Source organism: Bidens hawaiensis, unplaced genomic scaffold (assembly GCF_021521415.1).
Source record: "Bidens hawaiensis isolate Kalapana, Puna unplaced genomic scaffold, B.hawaiensis_p1.1 tig00015877_1, whole genome shotgun sequence".
In the NCBI taxonomy this organism is placed as follows: domain Eukaryota; kingdom Viridiplantae; phylum Streptophyta; class Magnoliopsida; order Asterales; family Asteraceae; genus Bidens; species Bidens hawaiensis.
The window spans coordinates 338,415-358,356 of NW_027492422.1; the positions used below are offsets into that span (position 1 = coordinate 338,415).

At 36.3% G+C, this 19,942-nt stretch overlaps 2 protein-coding genes across 2 annotated transcripts; both read right to left on the reverse strand.

The window, feature by feature from the left end:
• Positions 1–865: 865 nt before the first annotated feature.
• On the reverse strand, positions 866–7,841 carry LOC143549967 (uncharacterized). The gene is made up of 7 exons (XM_077040725.1): positions 7,648–7,841; positions 7,399–7,568; positions 5,967–6,043; positions 3,025–3,090; positions 2,064–2,138; positions 1,910–1,984; positions 866–1,433 (listed from the first exon to the last, which is right to left on the reverse strand). Exons 1-7 carry the CDS (start codon positions 7,797–7,799, stop codon positions 1,116–1,118), a joined length of 933 nt encoding a protein of 310 aa, XP_076896840.1. The 5' UTR covers positions 7,800–7,841; the 3' UTR covers positions 866–1,115.
• A 2,952-nt stretch (positions 7,842–10,793) lies between these two features.
• LOC143549968 (fructose-bisphosphate aldolase 6, cytosolic-like) lies at positions 10,794–13,261 on the reverse strand. The gene is made up of 3 exons (XM_077040726.1): positions 13,222–13,261; positions 12,244–12,471; positions 10,794–11,829 (listed from the first exon to the last, which is right to left on the reverse strand). The coding sequence occupies exons 1-3, from the start codon at positions 13,247–13,249 to the stop codon at positions 11,012–11,014; spliced, it is 1,074 nt and encodes a 357-aa protein (XP_076896841.1). The 5' UTR covers positions 13,250–13,261; the 3' UTR covers positions 10,794–11,011.
• Between the last annotated feature and the right edge of the window lie 6,681 nt (positions 13,262–19,942).

Below are 19,942 nucleotides of genomic sequence, written 5' to 3' on the forward strand. Positions count from 1 at the left end.
ATACGTTCGTGACTTTTTTCTCTGGTCCTACAACCGGTTCGATCTTCTTATACGACATGGTTTATAACCAACCGAAATTTGACACACTCGGTGTTTTAATATCGAAATCATTATTTAAACTTAAAAATAGTCATAGTTATAACTTATTAGTGACCCATGATGTCTAAAATCATTAGAAAAAAACAATAGAATCACATGGAAACACAAATGACAGGAAATGTTGTACCGAAAACGAGGGCATATAAAAAATGTAAAAACTATTAAATCATATAGTTTTGAACAACAATTTCTTTAATCGAAACGTTTTTGTCTACAGATTATAAACCTTCAAACTATAACAACGAAATCAAAATTAATCAAACCTGTCATCGATGAAATCTTATGGCTGAGGACTTCGAACAGATCTTAGATGAAACCAGAGAGCCAACTTGTGTTCGTCCAGTATACACCAACCTATCATACCAACCAGTTGATAAAACCTAGGACCGTAAGCTAATGCTTCAAACCATCTAGTGTGACTTTTAGCGCCATTTTCGGCATGTGCTCAACTCGTTCAGTGTGAGCATTAATGAATACCTTCTCCCTAATAGAAGAGATACATTTGATACTTCAATGCTCGTGAAACCAGTTTGATACAGGTGTACAAGGAAAGAGGGTTTGGGATCAAGAACAGATTGTGACCCGGAACTAGTAATGAAATGAGTTTGGCAAAAACCGGCTAGGAATCAGACCGAACTACCGGTTCATAATCGGGTTGGTAACACCTCAATTGAAACTAACTTAAAACCGGTTGAAGACCAAACCAAACATGTAAAAAACACCAAAACAATTCTACAAATTATCTAAAAGTGGCTCTATGCATATAAGAATATCAAACATTTTAAAATATATCATTTTGCACGAATTTGAAATCACATAATTGTATAACACATGTCTCATATTAAACATCTTTTAAAGAAAGACATAACCGACACGCAACAAATTCATCATGATCAGCCTACACACTACATGCACGGTACAAAAATCCTGAATGTCTTAAAACCGTTCTGCAGGCTAAAACCCTGGTTCATTCAGTTCGGTTACTGAGGTGGTGGAGGCGGCGGAGGGCGAAGACCTTAATTCTGACCTTGATACCCTTGTGGCGGCGGGGGGATTGGCGGCCTAGGTGTAAAGTTTGACATGCCACCTCCAACAGGAGGTGGTGGAGCCGGAAAGTTGCCTCCAGGCGGCATTGGTCTGGGTGGACCATTTCCCATTGGAGGAGGTGGTGGCGGCATTCCCCTTGGTGGGTTTCCCATTGATGAAGGCGGCGGTGGTGGCGGAGCTTGTTGTGGTGGCGGTGGTGGAACACCAGGAGCTGATGTGCCATTGGCTGCTGCAGCTGATGCTGGTTTATTAGCCTCTGGTGGTTTCACCTTGAAGTACAATTGCAACTGTAAAATTGTAACAAGTTGTCAGATTCATAAGAGAAACAGGAGAATAGAAAGGGCAATTTTTATATACACCCCTACAACTTTGAAGTACAAAGTGGTTAAAATATCAAATATACCAAATTCATTAAAAACCATTTAATTAATGATCTTTTACCCACCCATCTTTAACTTCAAATCTTGTTCCAACTCATTTTTAACTTAAATTTTTTACCCTGTAACTTTAAATTTTTTTACCTATAACAATAACTTTCTTGAAATATTAGATTGCTTATTGGTTCAATTATTATGCGATTATACCTGGTACAATTATCTTATTCATGGTTAATTAACAAATTCAAATAAATAATTAATAGGGTTTAAATAAATATAATGGAAAGGGGTAGAATGGTCATCAAGTAAAAGTTCATTAAAGTTGAGTATATATGATAGCTTTCAAGTTCGTAAGGGCATATATGAAATTAAAGATGGATTATTACTGTAAACATTTTGGAATCTTGGTCCCAGTGAGAGAAAAACTTGGGAGTAGATTTGTCTATTTCTGTACTTGGGACCTACAAAACAAATTTTACAGTCAGCATACGATATAATCATATATATAATATCTTAGTTACAAGAATGATACAGAAATACCTTGAAAGCAATTGTCTCATATGGTTCAGCTGCAAACAGAAGATACTGGTATCTTTTGTCAAAAGACTCGACCCTCTTGTCAATGTCACATAAAACAAAGATTCATTAGTATGATAATATTTATAGAGTTAATTGCCCGTTTGCCCCCTGTGGTTTGTCAAACTAGCACGTTTGCCCCCAGTGGTTCCGAAATAGCACCATTGCCCCCTGAGGTTGTTTTTTTAGTACCTGGGTGGCCCTTGTATTATGTTTTTTTAGCACGTTTGCCCCTTTTGCAGAAAGGCCGTTAAATAGGGACGTCAAGTCACGGTCACGTGCCATTCTGGTGGGGGTAAATTGGTCTATTTATGTTATCCCTATTATAAAAACAACCCCTCACCTAAATCTCCCTCAAAACTAACGGCTGCCCTTCCCCTCCATTTTTTACTTGCAGGTCTCCGGCTTCTAGTTGCAGGTCCTTCAATGGCGATGTGCAAGTGTGGAAAAGTATCCGTTGTCCGAACATCGTGGACCGATAACAACCCTGGCCGTCGGTTCTACTCTTGTCCAGATCCGGTAAGCATTTAGTTTTCACAAACCTCTACAAGTCTGGTTTCAAACGTTGTTTCTCGTCCGATCAAAACCCTAAATCACCGGTGCGAGTTGTGAAGAAATCGAAGAATGTAGGGTTGAAGAATCGAAGGGAAATATGTGTATAAGTGAAACTGACTGTGACGTTCCATCATTTCAATGTTAAAAGACGAAAATACCCTAACTTTCTGACACCAAACGGTGAAAACTAACGGACGTTCATGTTTGGGGGCACCCGGGTACTAAAAAAACAACCTCAGGGGGCAATGGTGCTATTTCGGAACCACTGGGGGCAAACGTGCTAGTTTGACAAACCACAGGGGGCAAACGGGCAATTAACTCATATTTATATTATGACATTACATGTTTGTAAAACCTAAAAAGAACATACCTGCTCATAGGATGACATAAATCTATGTCTTGGTTTTGTAAGATCTTCAATTTCAGGATATTCAATCTGAAATGAGAATCAAATAAATGATAGAATGTTAGTTAAGCTGTTGATTATCAAAATAAATAATAATAAGAAAAGCATAATTTCAGTTTGTACATTTGTAAAAGAGTAAAGTGTCATTTTCGTCCTTGTGGTTTGGAAAATAATGCGAATTTAGTCCAAAAAGTTTATTTTTTGCATATGGACCCTCCACGTTTCCCAATTCTTGCCAATTACATCCAAATCACTAACTCCGTTAAATTTAATCGTTAACTTAGGGGTAGACATGTCTTTTCCCTCTTTCTTTATTACATGAGTACAGTGCCAAAATCGTCCCTGAAGTTTGGTCACATTTGCTAATTTCGTCCAAAAATATTTTTTTTCGCGATTAGACCCTCAATGTTTCCCAACTGTTGCCAATTTCATCCAATTTGTTAACTCGGTCTAAATTTAATGTTAACTCAAGGGTGTTACTCTCCTTTTACATATTTGTTTACATTGTTATTATTATTACGCTAAGCTAAACCCCTTATATGACTAAAAATAAAGAAGAATAAAAAAACAATAACAACCATAACCAGTAGAAATCCCGCCAACAGCAAATCTGTAAGCAGGGTCTGGGGAGGGTAGGATGTAGGCAAACCGTACCTCCATCCCAAAGAATAGAGAGGTTGCTTCCAAAGAGACCCCCGGCTCGAAACCAAATGCATAAGACCAGGTAAAAGGAGCACCAAGTTCAACACTAGACCTTTAGGCCATACAGGAGAAACATAAACCTATAGTAGATCAATAAATAGGCAATAGTAAAAAAGTTAAAAGTAGTCGTAATAGAGATAATAGAGATAGATAGATAAAACTAGTAATATTAGTAACGAATACAAAATATATGTTATAAAATATAAATTTGAGAATATGATATTATAGTAATATATCATTCATCACTTGAAATAAGGTAAAGAAAAGCCCCCTATGATAATTCTAGTCAAAGCTCTACATTTCTCCTAAAAGTCCTTAGCCTTAATCCTACGTCTCCAAGAATTCCTATCCTCAACCATGTCCTCGGAAAGGTGCAAATCTAGCAAATCATGCTTAATCCTCTCGGCCCAAGTCATTTTGGGGCATCCTCTACCCCTCCTCCCCTCTATATAAATAGTTTCTACGGATCGAACAGGAGCCGTCATCTCTCTTCTCTTCACATGTCCAAACCATCTCAGTCTCCCTTCCCTTGTCTTATCTGATATATTAGCCACCCCTATTCTCTCTCGAAAAACATCATTTTTTATTTGGTCTAATCTTGTGTGCTCGCACATCCACCTTAGCATTCTCATCTCTGCTACCTCTAACTTACATGCATGTGACTTCTTAATAGCCCAGCAGTCCGTTCCATATAACATCGCAGGTCTAACTGCGACCCTATAAAACTTACCCTTTAGGCTGGTTGGGAATCTGTTGTCGCACAAAACTCCTGTAGCTGCCCTCCATTTACTCCATCCTACTTGTATGCGGTGGGCCACGTCACTATCTATTTCCCCGTCACTCTGGACAAACGATCCTAGATACTTGAACTTCGTTACCAGCGGAACCACTTGGTCTTCGATGGTGATCTGAATCTCCTCCTCTTCGTTTACCCCGCCAAAGTCACAATGGAGATACTCGGTCTTAGAGCGACTAATCCTTAAACCTTTCCTTTCTAAAGCTGCACGCCACTCCTCTAGCCTCGAGTTCAATTCTTGTTTTCTCTCAGCCACTAACACAATATCGTCTGCGAACATCATGCACCATAGGACTGTCTCCTGAATCGACTTTGACAACTCATCCAAGATTATTGCAAAAAGGAACGGGCTTAGCGCTGACCCCTGATGAAGGCCTACCTCCACTGGAAATAAGTCAGTATCCCCCACGGGTGCACGGACGCATGTTGCAGTGTTGGTATACATATCCTTTATCATCTCTATATAGTTCCATGGGACCACTCTGGCCTCAAGGCTATCCCAAAGCAGTCGACGAGGCACATTGTCATAAGCCTTTTCTAGGTCAATGAACACCATATGTAGATCTCGTTTCTTCTCCCTATACTTTTCCATGAGTCTTCTTAGGAGATGTATTGCCTCTGTAGTGAACCGGCCCGGCATGAAACCAAATTGGTTTACAGTGACCTGAGTTTCCCATCTAATTCTAGGAATCGTGAAATGTTATATATGTTAGGGATGAGCAAAATCGGTACCGGTACCAACTGGTGTCGGTACCAAACCGGTATCGATTTGGTACCGTCGGTACCGAATCGATACCAAGGTTTTGAGTTTTCGGGACCGGTACGGTACGGTACCGGTATTTCCCGAATTTTACCTCAAATACCGGTACTGAACCGAACATTTCGGTACCGATACCAGTACCAAACATTTGTGATTTTCAGGATCGGGATTTTCGGTACTGGTCAGTACCGAGCTCATCCCTAATATATGTCATCAAACAAACACATAATAACAATAATGTAAACAAACATGTAAAAGGACAGTAACACCCATAAGTTAACGTTGAATTTAGACCGAGATAACAATTTGGATGAAATTGGCAACGATGGGAAAAATCGAGGGTCTACTTGCGAAAAAAATATTTTTGGACGAAATTCGCAAATATGACCAAACTTCAGGGACGATTTTGGCACTTTACTCATATAATGAAGAAATAGTGAAAAGACATGTCTACCCCTCACTTAACGATTGAATTTAACGAGATTAGTGATTTGGAGATTGGCAAGAATTGAGAAACGTGGAGGGTCCATATGCAAAAAATAAACTTTTTGGACTGAATTCGCATTATTTGCAAACCACAATGACGAAAATGGCACTTTACTCTTTGTAAAAACAGAGACACATTTTGTCAACGAAAAGAAAATGTACCTGGAATAGCAAAGATCTTTGCTTTGTTTCATGATCAAACTGCTTCGTCACGCGGTAGCCAGGTCGACCAATCTTAACTGCACAATTATTACAATTTGATGTTAAACCACATTAAGGTACAAATGAAATGTTAAAAGTGCTAAAATGCAAGCTCTTTGTTGAGTATTATGCACAAAACAGTTGTTTGCAGTTAAAAAATGCTAAGATCAACAGCAAGTAAAAGTACTATTATTGCATATAAGAAAATCTTCCCAATCTTTCACAATTAACTTGTCAATGAGATTATGAAACTAGTAATGTAGAATGGTAATTTATTGAAAGAAGGTAGAATCAAACTGTTGCTTTACTTATTTAGATAATTCACCGATGGTTATATCTAGTGAACTACTTATATCCTCCTTAAGCGTACATATAAACCTACATTGCATTGGTGATTAAGCATTAGAAGGCTACTAATGACTAAACCACTAATCTACCTACCACTTTTGAGAAAACTAAGACTAACAAAGATAAAATCACTCCATCAAATATCTCTTTTTCATATAAGAAAATCTTGTAATCATTAATTAATACATCTAAAGCATAAGTTTCATAACAAAAAGATAAGACTACTGAAATCAGAACCTGACGATACACGGATTACTAAAGAGCACTAACTATATACACTTTTCTTCTCCTACAAGACTCCTAAGCATAGTGTAATCATGTATCTGCCTGTACCAGCAATTATTGTAGCAATATGTACTCTTTAGTCATTAATAACAGAACTACCTTCAAGCAAAAGATGGAAAACTTAAATTTCTCTGTAGCCCTGAATTAAGTATTGCATAACCTTAGCATGCTATGCCCTTGGAAACAGCTATTAGAAACTTAAATCAATATATAGCAATCAAACTGAAGATAAATAAACATGCAACAATTTGGACCCAAGGATTCTCATATCTAGCTGATTAGACCTATATTCATTCACTGGCTAAGTTATGACCTAAAACGACAATAACCCACATTAGAATAGAAAGATGCCTCATGCCACGAAACCATATTTCCCAAAAATAAAAAGAGTTATGTCATTGATAAAATATATAAATTCATGTCATACTAATCTTTTTAATCTAATTCAAACCAAGAACCTCTTTGCCCATAGTAAAATACTGAACACGATACATAAACTTATGAACCTTACATTCTCAATTAACAATGCAGACTAAAAACATTTAGTTAGTTGAGCACACTACTTCCTACATCACAAAGCCAACTCTAGGTACTTAAGTTACAACCTTTTATCTATGTTTCTAGCTTCAAAAACTATCATAATGTTACTAATTCCTGAAGTTAACAAACAACTTAATCGATTGCAAAGTCACACAATGAATCCAAAACATTCTATATTTTAGCTATGCAGTAGTTGACTGAAACAGAAATAATACATTACCTGACTTGCGAACATTAACGCTTCGCTTATGAGGCAACGGCTGCGCCGGCGCATCCTTGGCCTCACGCGCAGCTCGCTTAGCCAAATTCGTCTGATGCCGTTTCCCCTGGGTATGCGCCAAGTAATTGCCCTCATTATTATGCAACGTCAAGCACAATTTACACTCATAGCTACAACAAGAAATCACAATTAATCAATCACTCAATTCGAAGAATCAATTAATAAACAGAATGAAACCCTAGGGTTTACCTTCCGAGATGATTGCGCATGAAATAGGGATCCTTGGCGAGGTCAATGGTCTCGAGAGCCATTCTACGCAACCGCTCACGGCGGTCAATGGCCTCGTTTTGGGCGGAGGCGGCGCCACCGCTGCCAGGCTTCGAACCCCATTCTCGATCCATGGTTCGGCTTGTTTGGTTCGTGTAGAGGGAGTCTGCTGCTTATTATTAGTTGTTTTAACCGATTTAAGTAGAGTGAGTCCGTTATTTACAAACAAATTGCAGTTTCAGCCCCTGTATCTGTTTTACTTGACAAAAAAACAAAATTACCAACCATCCTATTATATTAAAACAAAACATTATGGACACATGGCATTTTTCTAAAGTGTTCATATAGAACGACACATAAACTGTTTCCAAAATTAAACTTTATTTAAATCAATTAAATTAATTTGCTACATTTATTATTACTTTTAAAATTCCTAAATTAAATTTTGATTAATTCTCATTTAGTGTGATTTCCAGAAATAAAAAAACGTTTAAGTTTATTTATTTATTACGCTTTTTAAACTAATTTTTAAATATTTTATTTCAAAATATTGTTATTATAAAGATCCTTTTGATTTGCACAAAACAACTAACATATGCATAAACTATTAAAAGTCTCTTTTTGAGCGTGTGTACATATAAATACTTATAATTTGCCTTATGTAAATATTTAGTTAAACTTGACTTAACTTTTGATTTGTTTCACCATTTTAAAACCTTAAAGTTATCATTTAGTGCCACTCAATAATTAATATGGGAAAACCTCATATGTTGTGTATAATGAGATATTTGAAGGTTTATGCACAATTTTTGTATTTAATCTTTTTTCAAATTTATATATAATATAATATTTGATTTCATATATGAGAAATTTTTATACAATCCTAAATTATACCACGTATATAAACATCTTTTTTATTGATGTTATATTCTTTATTCAGCCCGTGTATTACACGGGTTACTAACCTAGTTTAGTGAAAATAATATTAAAAATAGCAGAGTGTTAATCATGCATCAAGTGGTAGCGTTGTAGCTGAAAAACAAGGGTGTATGCATCAATCGGACGGTTCCCGATAGTTGAGTGATACGTTCCTTATGTGTAACATCTGGCCCTTCGTACTACCAATATTGTTCACTTTACCCACAAAGAGCTCACAGATTTGCTTTTAGTTTGTCCATGTGGAGACTTCTTAGGAGGTTATCTATCCCGCTACTACTTCAACCTGAGCACACTTAACTGTGAAACTCTCCACTCATCCACTAGCATTAAGCCAAAAACGCGTTGGTAATTTAAGAGGCGGGGCATTTACTTAATGAACCAATAATCTCTCCTGTCTATGGCTGATGTGGGATTGGCCTAGGTTGTTACATTATCTTCAAGGCTTGATGCAAAACAACTATCGAGCCAGGAGTTTTACCGGAAACTATCTCTCTATTCATACGGCGTAGAGTAAGGATGTCTGCATATTATGGGTGAGCAACCTAGCTGCCATAATCGTTAACCAAACCATGACTAATGAAACCAAATTTAACTAATGACCGACATAATCGGTGGATCGATTTAATAAATTTTCAAAAACCACCAAATACAGGTCGTTTTAATTAAAGATTATTTTAAACCTGTCATAACCGAACCGACCCATATATTTTACTGAAATATGTTTGGGATTAACTTCCGTCAAACATATTGTTGGATTATAGCATTTAAATGTTTTTTGTTCTACATTTGTTATCAGATTAACATGAATTTAATTGTTAGATTGTATAATACCATTTTTTGAGCATTTGGTATTAATATTATGAATTATATATTTTGTTGGATTATGTCATGTCGTTTTGTTATAATATTTTGTGCCAAACTTTTGGGTTCAATTACATTGTTTTGGTTACGGTTAACCGACTCTTTATAACCTTCAAAAGCGATTAACAAGAACCACCATAACAGATCAGTTATGGTTAGCTATCCATTAACCAACATTATGCTTATGGTTATGGGTTTATTACAAAACCGGGAAAACTGAACTAAGAACCCCGAAAACCGAACTAAGAACCCCAAAAACCGAATCGTTGAACACTCATCTTAAAAATTCAGGGTTTTTAGTTTGAAATAAAACAAAACGAACCGAATTAGATTTTTTTTCATATTGGCTAACTTGAATTTGATGCGTTTAGACATTAGATTAGACGGAAAAACAATCAAACTAAAGAAAACCGAAACCATGACTAATGAACAATTATCAGAATTCCAAATAATCTTTATGTGTTTTAAAAAAATATAATTTCTACACAAAATCAGCCTTGAGACTTGAATGTGTTTTTGGGCTTTTAGTTGAAACTCCAAAAAGGTTTTATGCCTTAAAACCGTGTATGTTATTGTGCTCCCTTACATGTTTTATGTGATTCTAGGAACCCAATATGAGTATGATAGTCATTCAGCCCCTTACATACGTGGAACCGGACCTAAAAAAAAAGGAACCAGGTTTTTTTATATCCGGGTTTTTAATACCGGATGTTGTACCCGACCCTACTGTAGGGTACGGATAGGACATGTATTTCAATACCAAAACTCGTACCCGGAACCGGACCCGATTTGTACCCGGTAATATCCGAAAACCGAAACCGGTTCCATACCCGGAACCGGGGTTTTTCATTACCCGAAACCAGTTTTTTCAAATACTCGATCTATACCAGAAATATATCTAAAAAAAATACCCCTAAAAAGTGCAACCCCTTAAAAAATCCAATCTAGGCCTGGAAAGTACCCGGACAAAGAACCCGACAAAATCCAAAAATCAGGTTTTTTCAATTCCCGAAAATAGGTTATTTAAATACCCGATTTTAGAATACCCTATCTGAACCCGATACATAGGTTATGGTTTTTAGAGACAATACCCATACCCGGACCCGACCCAGGTATTGCTAATACCCGATTTTCCAATACCTGGTCATACCTGAACCCGGTTCCATACCAAAACCGGGTATTTGAAAAACCCGATTTGTGCACCTCTACCTTTACCTTAGATGGTTTAACATAGCAATAAGATTTTTCTTTGTTCATATAATCATTTGGATATAAAAGTCCACAAAAGTTTAGAAACATGGTTGAACAAAATCACAAATTGTTCATATCATATTATCATCCAGAAGATAGATGTATACACCATATAAAGAAGAAAAAAAACAAAGAACTTAAAAACGGGTCGAGATATCATCAAACCTCGACAAATGCCAGCGCTTCGCGGGCTTATTTTTAGACACCATTACTAACACTAGACCAAAATAAAAAAAAATGTATGACCCGAGGCTTAAACCCACGAGTTTTCAGGCGCGTTTTCACCCGTAACAAATCAGTACTTATAGTCCTTAACGTGAAGGCTCTCAGTAGCACCCTCAGCAGCAGCACCACCCTGATATTTCCCGAGTGTGGCCTCCGAGTTAGCCTTGCATCGCGCAAGGAACACCTCTTGAGCCTTCTTCACATTCTCCTCCTTACCGGCCCACGCCTTCAGGGTGCTCTGCTGTAGGGCCCGCCCGAACGAGAAGGTTAGGCTCCACGGCTTCTTACCCTGGACCTTGTTAATAGCATTCAGGTTGACCGTGGCCTCCTCCTCGCTTTGACCACCAGACAAGAACACCACGGCTGGGACCGCGGCTGGCATGGTTCGTTGAAGGGACCGCACCGTGTACTCACCCACCACCTCGGGCGCAACCTTCTTGGAGTCTGAGCCCGGGGTGACCATGTTGGGCTTCAAAAGGGTGCCTTCAAGAAGCACATGGTGGTCATTAAGAGCCTTGTAGCATGCGGCTAGCACCCGCTCGGTGACATCAGCACACTTGTTGATGTCGTGGGGGCCGTCAACGAGGATCTCGGGCTCCACAATGGGGACGAGCCCGTTCTCTTGGCATATGATCGCGTATCGGGCCAGCCCATAAGCATTTTCATTAATGGACAGCTGGGATGGCTCGTTGGCGCCAATTTTGAGAACCGCACGCCACTTGGCGAACCTAGCACCAGCTTCATAGTATTGAGCACATCTCTGGCCTAGACCGTCAAGACCTGTGGTGGTGGTCTCACCGTTTGTTCCGGCTAGCTCGACGGTACCCTTATCGACTTTGATTCCAGGGAGGACTTTATTCTCCTTCATTATCTCAACAAAAGGCTTGCCTGCAATAATATGACCATAGTTAGAAAAACATATAGGTGGCTAAACTAAATACGGGCGTACACGAGTGGAACTCGAGTCAACCAAGCCTGTTTAACTTGACCCGAACTCATTTTGCTCAGAACATGTATTGGCTTGACTCTGTTTTGGCCAGAACCCGTTTGACCCATTTAGGGCCGTCTTAGAGCATGTGCAGGCTAGGCAATCGTGCAAGGCCCATCGAGGTTTAAGGCCCATAAGTTTTTAATTTCTTTGAATATATTTCATATATTATATGAGTTTTTAATTTCTTTTAATATATTTCGAGGCCCATTTTTATAGCTCGTGCAAGGCCCAAGACAACCATCATGCTCCTAGAGACGGCCCTTCACCGAAGCCTAAAAAATAATATATTGTCACTCAAAAGCATTGATTACCTGCAGCAGTCTTCTGGTAGAGAGTTTCCTCAAAAAGGATGATTCCGCTGCAATATTGAAGGGCACCGGGAGTGCAGAACAGAAGCTCGCGGAGGGCTCGCCTGTTTGACTCGCTGTTCTCAACACCGATGCTGGAAAGACGCTTTCCGATTGTCCCGGTTGATTCATCAGCAGCAAGAATACCCTTTCCGGGTGTACCAATGTAGGTAGCATTGGCAATAAGCTCATCTGATCAACAAACACCATTAGTTCATTACATACTAATTTCAACATCTTCTACAACTCTCATCATGTTACAACACCATGTTCTTATATTAACAATCATTAAGCCAGGTTCAAATAAATAGAATCTTAAGTGCTATAGACATATAGTATGAAATCTTATTATATATGTCATTTAAAAACACCAGATTCATATATTAAAAAACATTAAGACATATTCAAATGAAATAGAATGATAAATTGTATAAACCATACTACATAATGATAAATTATGTATGCTTTTTGATCATATTAGGTATGCAACAAATTCAAATGTCAACCCATAATATAATATGAAATCATTACTAGATATATATGATCATATTGCAACCACTCGGATATATGATATAAAATTATTACATTTAAAATTGTAGATCAAGGTTACTATCCAATCATACATGAAATAGTTATAGCAACAAACATAGAAATGATAAGCAAACATTAACAATTCATGTATTAAGCCAGAATATGGATCCCAAATTACGTATATTTTCGATTTCGTTAATTTCTGAAAAATCCAATCATGCTCAAGAATTCAACATTTAAGCATACGGCCTTCAATAAGATCTACAGCGATCGCCTTCATGACGATGATAAACGATAGAATAATATATAGTCACGTATATAAAACATGAAACAACAAAATACACTTGAAAACAATATTAAACAATTTAAATCGAGAATGAAGATGATATATATATACACACACACACATACCAGCGTACTTTCCCTTGAAGCAAGACATGATTGTTAGATTTGGAAAATGATGAAGGTGAATAGAGAGAAGGAGGAAATGATAATAAGAATGCGTAGGTTTAAGTGTTTATATAAATACATTTTGTTGGCTATTTTTTAAAACCGATTTCAAAGGCTGGTTTCATGCACTTTGAACCATTGTGGCCCTCTACTATTTTCTATGGTAATGGTAATGTGCATGGCTTTTGTTCCCAATAATTAATTCATGCAACTGATTTATATTATTAGTTATATTAGGGTTGTTTTAAGTTTTAACTATTCAACTAGGTTATATTGTAAGTTTATAAAAATCAGAGCTGGCACCATCGCTTCCATCATCACTACCATCGTTGTTGCCTTCATGTCAACACTGACACCGTGACCGACAACTGTGGCCACTAGTCACCATAAAATAAAGTACAACGGGTGAACCTATTGTTAGGTTTCAGTGGTGTTCTGTCAAAATTTTATTTATTAAAACCGGTTTAATAAATGTGACAAATAATAATTAATCTTATTAATTAATAAATGTATAGCGGAATGTAAACGAGTAATCAGCACCAAAACAAAACCTGACAAGATTTGGTTACAAATCATATGAGCACAGTTACAACGAAACAATTAAATATATATAAATGTAAACCGACAATATATGTGTGTGTGTATAATTTTACCTCGGTTAAAAAATAACCTTCGAGACACCGAGAGTTAACGAGCAATGCTAGGCGACAAACGAGACCCAATGGTGGCGGTGCACTAGGCAGCGACAACGGCGGTGGACAGTAGTGGCGATGGCAGTGCGCGGCGGTGAAGGCAGGCAATGGACAGCAGTGGCAGCGGTAAGCAGCCGGTGGACAACAGCTGCGGCAGCAACAGGTAAGCAACAGGAGCGGCAGCGAATGGCTGGTGGTGTGGTGTGAGGAAGAGAGGGATTGTTATTCGGTGGCTAGGGTTAGAATTAATGATAGGTAAACTAGTTTATTTATAAACTAGCTAGCTGATCCTTTCAGTGCGGCGTGCTCTAGGGGGGCTGGCTGGCCAGTCCGATTCAATCCTAGTTAGTTTTCGGTTCATTACTGATCCTTTCGGTTCTCCATTTTAGCTCATGTTAACTCGTTTTTTTTTTTTGCCATTTTCAACCACGATCAACTTCCGAAACCTATATTACACAAGTATGTTAGTAGTATACAAATTCTAAATAAAAATGAACAAAAACTAATAAAATATTATACAAGGGAATTATATATTCATCCTTGGAAAAGTTTAATTGTAATGGAATCAAAACCGGAAACTACGGTTTAAAAACACATAGGTTATATTAAAGTCTTAGAAAAACGCAAAAACCGTGATAACCGATATTGTTGTCCACTTAAACCCATGCCTTTGTCTTTACCGGGACAAGTAAGATCCAACAATTTCATTAATTTTTTAATATAGTGGAACCCAAAGTTAAGATCCGTTTTATTTTATAATTTTCCGGACCAAGCCACCCCAACTTGACTTAAACCTCATAATTAGCATATCAAAACTTTGGTGCATTTTTTTATATGAGTAGTTAAGACGATCAAAGATATTGTTTATCCACCTAAATTTAAGCATAAAAGTCTAACAAAGCAACCATTGGATACGATTGAGGTATAACTATTCCAACTAACTAGCTAGTGTTCCCCACTACATGACATACCCCCGTTATCAAGCAACACCTCAGACCCATTACCACCTGTGATTTTACAAGTTTTCATATGTCAGTTTACATACGTGGTGTCTCTTGTTGATCTTGTTCTTAATGGTATGAGATGCAAGTAAGAGGACCACGTATGACTAACAGCGGGATGATCAATGGATCATAAAGATTTTACTTCACTGTAGTTTATGTAACTGAGTATATACAATAAACTGTGGGTAATTTATGCTTAAAAGCTTTTAAATTATTTAAATATCCAAAGATACCTAGATGATAAACTGTAAAACGACCTGTGGTCTCCAAACCCGAGGCATCCCATCAATACAAGATTTAAGGTTATAAAACCATATGCCTCTGAAGTGTTAACCACTAAAGCTAGAAGTGCATGATTTAGTTTATATCATCGGATACTTGGCATACTCTAACATTAAACCTATCCGAGCATCACATGATAACGTATTCAGATCTCTTATAAAATTCATAATTTTTATACAATCAAACTAAAAATAAGGCTTGAGTATGGCCTGACCTTTCATCTCATATTTTTCACAGACTTAGCATGTTTCACACTAAAATTATATTTATCGTTTATAACCAACTAATACTTGAGTAGAATGGTTAGTATGAATGTTATGTATAGAAGAATGGGTACATGCTCATGCGTAGAGCCTTCGAGCCTCACACATGCACATCAAGTTAGGATGTCAAATCCCTCTAACTTTAAAGGGCTCGGTTATGAACAAGAAAAGATGTCTCGGTTATGAGAAAGAATAGACGGCTCGATTATGAGCAAGAATAGAAGCGTTGGTTATGAGCAAGAATAAACAGCTTGGTTATGAGTAAGAATAGGAGGCTCGATTATGAGCAAAAAATGATGGCTTGGATATGAGCAAAATAGATGGCCCAGTTATGAGCAAGAATAAGAGGCTCGATTATGAGCAAGCATGTATGAACCTAGTTATGAAATGATTGATAGACTGATATAGTACAAGTAAATAATGAATGAGAAATGTTATGTTATGTTTGAATCTTTGAAAGATGTGATTTTATTATAAATCATATTTTACGAAAAGAAAGAAATGTTAGAACTCAGTCATCATGTAACTGACTTTTAGTATACGTGCAAGTATTGTGATGACGCGGCAAGCTTCAGGTGTGTACGAGGCTATCCATATTAAAGATTTAGTTAAAGAAAGAAGTGTTAATGTAAGAGTATTGGTGTACGCTGCAAATTGAATATGCTTCCGTTGTATCAGACTAAGTTTATGAATAAATCCAACGTTAAAGTAAGGGCTCTCAGGTCCAGAACCTTACAAGTAATGATTACATTAAAACATATGGCGAACGGTTAATAAGTTGCGTCACTACCCATATTTGAATTTCATAACTCAATATTTTAGAAACTACATTAGCAAATTTTAAATATAAAAAGTGTTAAAACTTTAAAGTTAGATATTATTATTTTTAATTTGTCCTCTAATCGATGAACTTCTAAAAGTGGAATTAATTTTCTCTTTTTAACCTTTTATCAACTATTCATTTCTAACAATTTTATCATATTAGTTTACTAACTTTAGACCTTATTCTTAGGATTTCATCTCCACTTGTCTTCTTCATCAAATACTCTTTATGAATTTGTTTGTAGTTTGATTATTTGATATAACGAAGCCTTTGATTATATGTTTATGGCACAAACATGATTTTAAGTGTGACACCACAAGACACTTATAAGTTATAAGCATATTATAAGTTATAAGCATATGTGGGTCGAGTTAGGGTTCAAGAATTCAGAATCCCAACCCATTAATCTGAAACCTATCAACTCACTAACCCTTTAACTCGACAATATTCACACCCCTAATATTTAATATTTGAGAATTAGATGTTGTAAAATTTGCATACCATGATGATGAATTCGATCAATATTCAAACCTGCCATCTTGATTTCAATCTTCATAAATAATTAATGACCTGGATTAATCTCCGAATTGTTTGAGAACTTTCAGATAAACCTATTTCGCGGGTTAAGCACGAATGATTTATCAGATAAGATAGAGATATCTCATGGTTGGAATTGGATTTGGATAATTCTATGAATGTGATGAAGAACCAATGTTTTCATAACTGGATCGGACAACGAACCGGACAAGCAACCGGTGACTGGCCAAACAACTTTGGTTAAAAAAATGACGGGTAGACTTTAAAAAAAAAAAGATTTTTTTAAAAATATTTTTTTCATAGTAAACTGGTTCAACCGGTTTGGTTTTCCGGTTGGACAGGCCGATTTTCTGGGAGCCGAGTGAACTATACACAGAACCGGACAAGTAAGTGGACCGAATCCCAGTCAGACCGGTCCGGTCTCAACAACATTGTGAAGAATAGAACGTGGCAATCGCCTGTTTGTTTTATGTAGCAATCAATTAAAGGTTAGATACGCATATGGCCTCCATCATTTTAATTAAGATTGATGTCACAATAGGTCCTCCGGTCCAATGCATAGGGGTGATGGTTAAGGCTTCGGATCTATGGTCTCAGGTTCATAACCTGACTCCGCCCGAGGGGGGGGGGCATTTGTGGGTTTTTTTCTTGATCATGTTCTTGGGTGAGTCAAACATGAAGCATCAAAATTAGTAAGGATAATTGACATCCTGTCTCAAAAAGACTAACCCTAGTATTGGAAGTAGTTTCAAACGTTGTTAAAAATAATAAAGATTGATGTCATGACTCATGGGTTTTAACCCAACATCCAATTAATTAGTAGCCCACTACATAATATATTAAGGCCCAAGTTATTATTGTAATAACAAATTATTAAGTCTTAATAACAAAGCCCAAATAACATCTAAAATTTAATCAAGTCCACATTCAACTTGTTTAATCTTTAGCGTTACTTACTCGATGGATAAGTTAATTCATTATACTAAAATACACGTCGATAATACTAAAAAATTACCAACACTATTCTCATGCCTTTCCAAAGGATTAAATGATCATCAACTGAATATTCCATGCACTTTTCTATCAACTAATCTCCATCACCATTATGATTATCCAAAGTGGGCATAAGGGCATTTATCATTAGAAACAGCCGTCACTGGATAATCTTGAAGGTGATTTGAACATAATTTGCATCCTCAATTTACGACTATATCCATATAACTTTCTTGGGACTTTTTCCCAAATTAATAGCAAAGAAAATGGATCACATCTACATAGGAAACAAAATCATGTGATGAAACAAGAAAAGAAAAGAAAAAAAAAACACACACAATTGTGAAATATATGTTTTATTGTTCTTTTCATGGCATCCTATACCCTAATGAGTTTAGTGAAAACATGTTGTACTTAGCCCTTTCTGAACATGTAGCCGATATTACGTTTTATAATCCATATCAGTACTTTTTAATTTTCTTCTGTCTTAACCCTAAAAAGATATCCTAAACATTTTTTAAAAAAGGAAAAAAGAAGAAAAAAAACATTAGACGCAAAGTTAGTCATTAGTTTTAATGACACGGAGATTTCTGTCACAAAAGTTAATTGTGAATGGGGTACTATTATTCCAAAATCAGTCATAGTCGTTTTTATAGGATTGACGCGCATGCGTTCATACATATTTTATATGTCACACGTATAACATTTCTAAATGGAATTGAAATCATAATTTTCCGCATAGCATTTTTAATCACTTAACAATAATAATTCAATTATTTAGTAACTGTGTAGCTAAATCATCCAAAACTGCTGACTAATTTTGATAAAAGATAACAAAAAAGATCCAACTTCTTGTGACATTATCGACAGATCTTTTAAACGTAACGTCTCGTCTCTAGCACGCATTGATATATACTAGAACTTGGCGACATATCAACAACATGACATTATTTGTCGCTAGTCTAAAGTAATAAGTGAGATTGTCCTCCTTGGATAAGTTATTGATTTTTCTATATCTAATCTCATAGTTATTTTGTCGGGTTTCAATCAAATAAATTGACATAAAAGTACGACTTTTTGGACAAAACTTTTGTGTTGGTTGGAGTTTCATGCTCAAGAAGGAACTAGTTACGGATGATACATCATTGTCTCAAAATATTGCAAGTTTCACCCACTCTTCTTGGGTCAACTACTGTTTTCTACTTCCACGTACTTTATATCTTTCATTTAATTCTGAAATGGTGATGTAGTTTTCCATATCTATATCTCATTCATGTTCGACAAGAAAATAAAGAGGATGTGGACATGTTTTTGATCCATTTACATCCTTGAAAGCGACTTCGTATCAATCAATCGTTTAAATCGATAAGAGTATTAAGGTGACGGTGAGAATCAAACAACATACTAGGTTAAATAGTGGTATACAACGTCGTCGTCGTTTTCTAACAATTTAACTCTAAATTGTTGTCGGAAGCTTAGTTTAAACAACTTAGTGTACATAAGAAGGCTGTGTTTTAATTTACCGGTTGAAAAGTTATGATTTTACTAGTTAGTTAGCTAATCAAGTTACAATTATCAATATTTTATTTTTCGAACATATATATATAATTATAAATTGTTTCATGATAGTTTTTTTTTTAAATAACAAATTAAATAATCAAACTTATCTGATTAATTATAAATTGTTTCATCAAACTCTTTTAAAGCGAAATTGTATGGAACTATAATTAGAACCAAGAACCAACCTAAAAATATGGGTTATGTTCATTTTAGGGCATTTTTATGTTCGGTTTCGGTTATGCTCGATTGAACCTCATATCTGCTCACCCGCAATCAAATATAACATCCATACACCAAAATATAAAGTTCTATAAGGAAGGATATATTTTTGTATACAAAAAGGGTAAAATCCATAAATTTTATTTCCCGATATAACATTATATACTAGGAAAAAATTTTAAAAAGATTTGACCTTCTCTAACTGTTTTTAAATCTTTAATTTCTAAAAGTTTGCTGTTCCAACACGTTTTATAGAAGTATTTTATTTCCTTGCTAATTAAAGCAGTTGACTCTTAGATGGGGTTGTAT

Coding starts and splice junctions, on each gene's coding strand:
- LOC143549967 (XM_077040725.1), bottom strand. CDS start 7,799: ATGGATCGAGAATGGGGTTCGAAGCCTGGCAGCGGTGGCGCCGCCTCC. Junction 3,091..5,966: donor AAAGATCTTTGCTATTCCAG/GTACATTTTCTT, acceptor TTCTCATTTCAG/ATTGAATATCCTGAAATTGA. Junction 1,985..2,063: donor ATGAGACAATTGCTTTCAAG/GTATTTCTGTAT, acceptor TTTGTTTTGTAG/GTCCCAAGTACAGAAATAGA.
- LOC143549968 (XM_077040726.1), bottom strand. CDS start 13,249: ATGTCTTGCTTCAAGGGAAAGTACGCTG. Junction 12,472..13,221: donor CTTCAAGGGAAAGTACGCTG/GTATGTGTGTGT, acceptor TTTGTTGATCAG/ATGAGCTTATTGCCAATGCT. Junction 11,830..12,243: donor CTACCAGAAGACTGCTGCAG/GTAATCAATGCT, acceptor ATATTATTGCAG/GCAAGCCTTTTGTTGAGATA.